The sequence below is a fragment of the Coregonus clupeaformis genome, unplaced genomic scaffold (assembly GCF_020615455.1).
Source record: "Coregonus clupeaformis isolate EN_2021a unplaced genomic scaffold, ASM2061545v1 scaf3555, whole genome shotgun sequence".
Classification (NCBI taxonomy): Eukaryota; Metazoa; Chordata; class Actinopteri; order Salmoniformes; family Salmonidae; genus Coregonus; species Coregonus clupeaformis.
In genome coordinates this window covers 35170-43895 of record NW_025537009.1, presented here as the reverse complement: position 1 = coordinate 43895, position 8726 = coordinate 35170, and the positions used below count along the sequence as shown (strand labels likewise).

Below are 8726 nucleotides of genomic sequence, written 5' to 3'. Positions count from 1 at the left end.
TAAGGCTGAACGATTTTGGAAAATAATCTAATTGCGATTTTTTGCCCCCCAATATTGCGATTGCGATTTAATATGCGATTTAATTTATTTATCCTTTTTCCCCTACAAAACATAATGAATGATTTAAATATGACCAACACAATAGTATATACATTTAGTGTGAAATGTTCTTTCCCATAGGCTGGGTCTATTTGTTAGAATTAAATTCAAACATGTATGACTTGAAATAAATGACATTTTTATTGAACTGCTCATTACAGAAACATCTGTGGCTTTGCCACTGTGCATTTAAATAATTTAAACAAAGGCATGAACTTTGTAAACACTGTGTGCAAAAGGTACAGTCTTAAGAAAAAAATAATTTTAAATTGTATGTATCTTACTGCTCCCAAGTCAGTAACATTTCACACAACTGAAACAAGGAATTTGCTTTGAAAATATTTTGTAAAATCAAAGTAAATAAAGTTATAAATAAAAAATGAGAAATGCACTTTTAATTTAGACAAACTATTTTTTATAAACGATTTGAATATTATAATATAAAATAGATGAGCCTCACTTATCTCAAGTACACAACAATAACACACCACACAGACTAAAGTTCACTACGAGTATGGCACTGCCAGCCATACTTATCCAACAGTTCTGTTCTCAGTGGCTCACAGGTTTTTTGCTAAGAAAACCAGAATATTGACTTTTTCTGGCTTCAAGGATGAGCGAGTGCAAGTCACAATATTCCCTCCTGTGCTAAAAAGACGCTCTGAGGGGAGCGCTTGTAGCAGGTACACAAAGATACTTGCGTGCCATGGTGCACAACTGTGGGTAGCTGATCTTGTGCACCCTCCACCAAGCCAATGGATCATCTTCTCCATCAATGGTAGGAGTCATCAGGTAATTGTTTATCTCTGCCTCTGCGACATCTTCAAGATTTACAGGCAAAGAAGGAGAGGCTGAACTGGTCTTGAAAAAACTGCCAAGAGACCTCTTCGTCTTTTCCCCCAAGGACTGTGCACTTTGAGGCATCTGAACAGTTTCAGTACGAGACCTCTTCTCCTATTAGATGAAAACAACAGCCATTAGTTTTCCAGTTAGATTTTACAGAACATTTTTGTTTTTGTGAAATACATAATTATTTACCCAATGATATGTACGTTGTGCCAAGTCTACTATCTCTGTCTTCAGACGAGTCTTGATAGCAGGGATGTTGTCTGTACTGATGTACTGTATTTTGAACCTAGGGTCCAGGAAACAGGCAACATCCAAAAGCTCCTGGATGTTTGGGTCTCCATATTTGTTATTGAGGTATGCTAGGACTTTGGTTTTATTGATTTAGTCAGGTCAGTGTCCTCAGCATCTTCAGCCAGGACTGATGTGGCAAAAGGTGGAGAACTGGCTTGAGGTAGGAGATGCTTACATACTCCTCTCCAGAAAGAGCATCAGTAAACTCCAGTAGAGGATGCAGTGCCTTGTGAATCGACTCCAACACGTCAATATCCTGCCAGGTTGGGATAAGGGAGCGTGCATATCGATCTCCAGACAATACCTGAGAAATGGCTTTGGCCTGTTCAAGCACTCTGGCAATCATCATTTCTTTAGAACCCCATCTTGTTGGGCACTCCGTTATGAGGTTGTGCTCAGGGAGTTTGAGCTCTCTCTGTGCCTCCGTCAGGGCTGCTTTCTTCTTCCAACTGTGGGAAAAGTGCCCCACCAGCTTCCTGCACAGTGCTGTTGCCCTTGACACTCTGTCATCTTTGAGTGCATTTTCCAAAAGAAATAAAAGTAGTGTATTACACACAATTTGAGTTTTGATACAAGGCTCTCACTATTACACACTCAAATTAGCTGTAATTCTGAAATACACACATCCACAACACATCCTCTCTCTCTCTCTCAATTCAAAGGGTCTTTATTTGCATGTCAATTCTCTCTCTCTTCTCTCTCTCTCTCTCTCATAAACACTAAAAAAAACATGTAAAAAACAAAAACAAGAAAAGAAAAAAATGCAGGTGGGCATTCCACCACAGACAGACATATGATATAAGCAAGTAAAATGAATTTACATATTAGAAAAGGAGTGGAAGTATGAATTTATTTAATCCCATCCGATTTATATAATATCATTTATATATATTTGTATATTCAGCTTTACTAATCGACGCATCTCTCTCTCTCGCACTCGCACACACACACACACACACACACACACACACACACACACACACACACACACACACACACACACACACACACACACACACACACACACACACACACACACACACGATAACTTACCAATGGCAAGATGTAATCTGTGGCCAAAACATTGGAGCCTCGTCCATTCATTAAGCCGCGCAGCAAGCACCATATTCGACGCGTTGTCCGTCGTGATGCAGACGTGATTCTCCTCGTGGAGATCCCAGCTGACAAGCCCTTCTCTCAGGCCGGCTGCAATATTTTCCCCTGTGTGATCGTCTGGGAAGTAGGTAGTTTGTAGGCAGCGAGCTCGGAGGTTGAAATCTTCATCAATAAAATGGACTGTAAGACTCTGGTACGGCTCAGCTGTGCGGCTTGACCACATATCAGTAGTGCTAGCAAAAAACTCCACCGTTTTAAGTTCCGCGGCGACTTTCTCTTTGCACTTTTTGTACAGCTCCGGTATGGCAGTCTGACTGAAGTATGTGCGGGAGGGTATACTGTAACGTTTATCAAGCGTATGTATTAATGCCATGAACCCAGGCTTGGTCACCGTGCTGAGAGGCATCATATCTTTGGCTATGAACTCGGTTATTGTCCGAGTGATTTCTCCGTGCCGTTTTGAATTACGTTCATACGGAGTGACACTTTCGAACATTTCTGTCAGTGATCCCTGTCTTGAGGTATTTGGCTTGTCTCGCGCACTGATGCTCGGCATTTTGGTCATACAACTGTCATGCATTGATTTGTGGTATTTTTTTAAGTGCTGAAACAGGTTTGTAGTGTTACCCCGTGAAGTAGCAATCGGAGCACGGCATGCTCTGCACAACACCTGATGCTGCTCAGCATCTTCTTTTTAAAACCAAAATAGTTCCACACCACCGACGTGCTGTTCCTCTTCGATATTAAAGTATCAGCTGTGTCAGTTTCTGACTGTTCCGTCGAGCAAGAGGCCATTGCGCTGGACAGCATGAAAAGTCGCGTCACGTGACCACCTCAATCGCGACGCTTGCGATTAGAAAATCGCGTTCAGTCAAATCGCGATATTATCGCGAATGCAATTAATCGTTCAGCCCTATCTGGACCTGTGGTAAGTTGTGCCAAAAGTTAGCGTAAGAGTTGACACACTTCTTGGTTCTGAGCATCAGTTTTATTGGCTTTCAGGTACACAGAAATGTTGGTCCGTTCAAGAATGAACTCAGTCTTACCCGAGAGACGTCCATCATTTGCTTAATGCGGTTTTGGATGACGGTCTGCTTGTCTGAAATGGATCAAACATAATTGTAAACACATTACTGACACGTTTCAGGAAACTAGGCGTATGTCGTACGTCACTACTTCACAGGAGAGGCATTTGAATGTAAACATTTATCAAAATTAGTTTTTTGGCAGAAATGCCTTCTGGAACATGTGAACTTTCATGTGCCTTAATAACAAACTTGTATGCCATCTGTAAATACAAATACAATTGTTAAATTACGAGCCTAGTTGGTTTAGCCACAGAAAAAGACAGGAACCTTCCTGCCAGCCATGATTGGCTGAGATAATGGATGGGCTGGACATAATGAGATGAGTTTGGATTGGTCTGCCATGTAGCACGCTTCTGTCTATAACATGAGCTTCTCAGTATGTGTAGGTAATCCTTTCTAACTTTGCTTTTTTGAAAGATGCTCTCCACTTTCTGGAGAACCGAGCTTTGAAATCCAGTGGAAGCATAGTATGATAGCTAAGGAGATGGAGAAAATGTTGTTGTTTGATTGCAAATATGTGGAGGGAGTCGAAAAGAGAACACACAGAAAGAAGGCAGTTGTATAAAACACCCGTCTCCGGATTACATCTTCAAACTAAGGGCAACCATGGCATCCGTGACAGAGGGAGAAGTGTTCATCCATGTATTCAGGTAAGAGAGTCTAGCTAGCTACATTTTACGATATTCTAAGTTTCTAATTTTGTCAGAAAGTCGTTTTCATTGCAAAATAAAGCTTACTGTTAGCCGGGCTGGCTCGCTAGCTAACGTTACGTGTATGATCTGTGTAGTAATATTACTCGTATCTCAGAGCCATTTGCATCGCTAGATATAGCCTAATGTTAGCTAGGTAGCATTGAACCTAGTTGGTTAGTTTTAGCTACCAGCAGATTCATACAGGGTAGTAACGTCGAGTTGGAATTATGGTTAATTGTTTAGCTAGCTAGTCTAAACAAAAGACTCCACTATGCAAGTAACCATTTCACTGTACCGTTTACACCTTCTGTATCCTGTGCATGTGACAAATAAACGTTGATTTTATTTTATATAATGTGTGTGTTTACCAGAGATGGTAATGTGAAGAACATGACCGGCACAAAAGTCAAATTTGGATATAACGTTAGGCCAACGAGACAGTGTCCAAGTTCCAAAATTCTCAGGTAGAATGCCCTGCTTTTACTTCATCACACTCACAACCGTAAGCTATTTTCTGTAATTATCTCGCCCTTAACTTGTAAATAATGATCTTGTTGGGAGTTTATTTTCCTGTAATAATGAATACAAATTAGCTAAAGTTAAGACGTTGTCAGCTATATGATATGGTCATTATTTGAACTGGCTAGCCAGCTAACTTAACATTAGCTAGCTGCTAACAAGCTAGAAACTAACCAAAACATTGTTTAGAAATGTGCTTTTAGTTGCCTGGTTTGCTAGATTGACATAACTAAATTCATTTTTAAACAGATGGGTTTATTGGTGTTCAAATACAACAGTTCTGCTATTTTGGACCACCAGGCTGCTGATGTCATGCAGCCTGTTGTTTTTGGGTTTATACTTTTTCATAACGACAACGACAAGTTTGATGTCGGACGACAATAGAATGTTCATGATGTCACTGCGACAACTGTCTACAGACACGTCGATAGACGTAGTATAAACTACCCTTTAGTCTTGAAATCTTTGGTTGTTTAGTACACTACAGTACTCACTGTTTAGCACATGTGAATCCTTAAAGAGAGGGGTGGGGCATTGGCTTAAGAGGGTGTGAACGATGCTGAATGGGTATAGACAAAGAGGAGCTCTCCAGTAGGTGTACCAAAACATTAAATTGATCATTTTCTCAAAAGTGGGGTTACAAGTTTATCAACTTTACACTGTTCTTCAACTGTAGTGTATGATATACCATTTTCTAGCTCTGAGTCTCTACTTTTATCCAATGTAAAAAACATAAGAGAAGGCTGGTGGGAGGAGCTATAGGAGGACTGGCTCACTGTAATGGGATAAATGGAACGGAGTCAAGCACGTTGTCTCCATGTGTTTGATGTGTTTGGTACCATTCAATTTATTCCATTCTAGACATTACAAGGAGCCCGTCCTCCTATAGCTCCTCCCACCAGCCTCCTCTGATTAGGACACTGTGTCAGATGACTTACCATTAGAAGCTTCCCCGTTAGCCACAACTCCATCTTTCAGGTCATCGCAGGCCTCCAGGTCTCCTAGCAGGTCAGACAAAACCTGCCAGAGAGGGAGAGAACCACCAATTATACACTACACTTTTCCCCTGGAATCAGTCAAGAAGAAGGATTTTTCTTAACATAATACAGGTGCCATGTTTCTTTGTCATCAGGGTGCGTTTGAGAAGGTGTGAAAAGGAATTGATGCGGTGTAACAATTTCGTAACTTTAAAAAAAAAACTCAACGTTGTGGTCCTTCTGAACGAGGGAATCCTCCAGGTCTTTCTGGGACTTCTGGTAGACTTTGATCTGCTCGCTCATCTCCCTGTGCTTCTCCTCCCACAACTTGGCAGCATGGTGCAGCTGTAACAAGGAAATGAGGTCATAAAGACAGTTCTATGCAGGCCCTGCATGGCCAATGAGTCCTACACATGAGGCTTCAAGTGTGAATCGTTGTTCTGTATTGGTACTCACTGAGAGGTTCTCCTCCTTCAGGGTGGCAATATCCTTCTCCAGAACCTGGCGCTGGACTTTCTGGGCATCTTCACGGAGCTTGGCTTCATCCATCAGAATGGTAGCCTACAGATTCAATGACAAGGATAATTAAAGGAAATGGACACTTTACATTTGATTGTTGCAATGTTAACATATTTGACATGTTTTCATTGGGCATGTTCACTTATATGAACTATACCTTTGAGAGTGCGTCCTGGGTCTTCTTCCTGCTGCGCTTCAACTTCTCAATGGTTTTGTCCATTTCAGACATCTATGGGCAAAGATAATGATAAGCATAATGACAACCATCTTTCTCTGTGCTCACCAACGAGTCATCCTATTTAGGCTAGTAGCTGGCTAATAGTAGCTGCCTATGCTGTCTACATCAAGAAGCAACTGCTCTCTAGGGCGGTTATCTCTCTCGTTTGCAGGCTGTCCCTTCCTCTCTGTAGTCAATTACCACATTTTCTGCACTAAACTATGTTGAATATTTATTTGCCTGTTGAAAATTAAAACTTCCTACAACGTCTCAAAGTTTGTGCTTGATTTGATTTCTCTAGAGAAACGGCACATTGAGCTCACAGAATAAAACAAACTTAATTGAATTAAAAGAATTGAACAGATGTCAGACAATTGGTTGTTTTGAAACCAGGGGGGAACATTTTTATTCCGGCTAATCGCTCAATACTACTCACCACATCTTCATGTTTCGCAGTATTGGCTCGCTCATCGTCAAAGGATCTGGCGAGTAAGTTATTTTCCTTGTCCAGGCGCTCATTTTGACTCTCCATCTCTTGCACAATATTCTATTGGATAGAAAAATAAAATGGTGTGTCAATTCAAACACTATGGAAAACAAAAATTAATAAAAAATAGTCAGCATGACAATGATGTGTGATCAAGATAATATTTCCTAGAGACTCACCTCCAGTTCCTGGATCTTCTCCAGAGATGAAGTGGCAGATTTCTCAGATTGCTTTTGCTTTTCTTTAAGTTCTTCACCCTGAGGGGAACCCAGTAGAAATACATTATAAAAACAGTGTTATGTCCCTTAATTCACGTTGAACCCAAAATGCTGGATCTTGGTCAGTGAAAAGTCTCTGCAACTTACCTGTTGCTGCAGTTCAGCGACCTTTTGGAGTATCTCCTTCTTCTCTTGTTCAAGCCTTTCCATCCTGTCCGTCATCTCTTTTTCAGTAGCTAATAAAACATATGACAAGAGTATGAATTCAGACATGGTTTACACGTGACAAGGACACCAGCCTGTAGGCAATATGAATGAGGATTCACTATGCACCATAAATTGCCAGAGAGAAGTAGAAGAACTTACTTAGATATGACTTGCTTTTGACCTGTGAGAAAGGGAAAAGAAAAGTGGCAGCAAACAGCCTCCTCAACAGTAGCATACGATACATCATAGAATAACATGAAGCATTCAGATGATGAAATTATGAATCCATCGCGACGCTACCGTACGTTAGTTTGACAGCTGAGCTGGCTATCTGATGTTAACTAGGCTATTCAGAACGCTGAATAAAATATGATTATTGCATCACAATATACATTCTGATTGGGGTTTATCACGTCTTTGTTGGATAGAACTAAAACATTCCACAAGTTTACTGACAAGTGAGCGTAATTTCCCACTCGATTTCTCCATTCAATTTGCCTATCTGACTCCCGCAGATTTATTATGATACCTCAAAAGCACATGTAGATTATTTTTCAAGCACTGGGTACCAAAACAAACTAAGCAAATAATGAGAGGATATGACTCTCACAGTCTCAGGGTAGGCTATCGTCCCTCAACTACATTTATATTAACCTTTAAAAGTAAGTCAAAATTGATCAAATAAATGTTAATATAAATGCCTAGTTGAGGGACGACGCTAAGGGTTGGCTATCCTTATTTTATTTTTTCTGTTCTCAAAATAGTAGCCACTCTACTATCAAGGTCCAGGGAAGCCCGGTAGTGAACATATTTGGGAGGACCATCAATGATGGTAATGATCCAAGTCACATGCCATTGCAAATGAAATGCCAAAAAAGCATTGCAACTAATTACAGGCCAATACCAAAGACATGAACCTCTTTCTGCCTATTCTTACAACCCATAAAAGTGATGTTGGTCAACTGTGCTGGTCCATTCCATATTCAGGGTCAATATCTCCCCAAGTATTGCCTTTATTGTTTAAAATTATCTATATCCCCCCCCCCCATAAATAATATTAAGATTTTCCCCAGTACTGTTTGAGGCCTACTTAACTACATGATTCTAGGGATGTGAGGCACTGAGCCTACCAAATATTTTGTACCTGAACCTCATTTACGTTCTCTTTTACCATTTTGTTTAATTTCACTTTGTTGTCACTAGCAATAGATTGTTTAGATGTGTCACAGTCCCCTTTAAGACTAAATCCATTTTACAATGGCTGTACTTGAACTCAACATGATTCTGAGTTGCATAGAAAAGTAGCAGATGCTACATCCTTTTGACTATCTGGAGATAGGCCAATACAATCATTGCTTGTTTACTGTTATTTGGTGATTTACAGAAACAAAAGTGTTTGGGGTTTCTTGTGCTGTGTGACACATTCCTCACCATATTTACGTTTCAC

The 8726-nt window shown here is 40.4% G+C and overlaps 2 protein-coding genes across 2 annotated transcripts; both read right to left on the bottom strand.

The window, feature by feature from the left end:
- Positions 1–1333: 1333 nt before the first annotated feature.
- LOC123490234 (E3 SUMO-protein ligase ZBED1-like) lies at positions 1334–2621 on the bottom strand. Its single transcript, XM_045220319.1, has 2 exons — positions 2293–2621; positions 1334–1764 (listed from the first exon to the last, which is right to left on the bottom strand). The coding sequence occupies exons 1-2, from the start codon at positions 2576–2578 to the stop codon at positions 1334–1336; spliced, it is 717 nt and encodes a 238-aa protein (XP_045076254.1). The 5' UTR covers positions 2579–2621.
- A 696-nt stretch (positions 2622–3317) lies between these two features.
- Positions 3318–7856, bottom strand: LOC123490233 (transport and Golgi organization protein 1 homolog). Its single transcript, XM_045220317.1, has 9 exons — positions 7439–7856; positions 7220–7308; positions 7034–7111; positions 6804–6914; positions 6308–6379; positions 6088–6192; positions 5854–5976; positions 5593–5674; positions 3318–3454 (listed from the first exon to the last, which is right to left on the bottom strand). Exons 1-9 carry the CDS (start codon positions 7524–7526, stop codon positions 3354–3356), a joined length of 849 nt encoding a protein of 282 aa, XP_045076252.1. The 5' UTR covers positions 7527–7856; the 3' UTR covers positions 3318–3353.
- Positions 7857–8726: the final 870 nt, after the last annotated feature.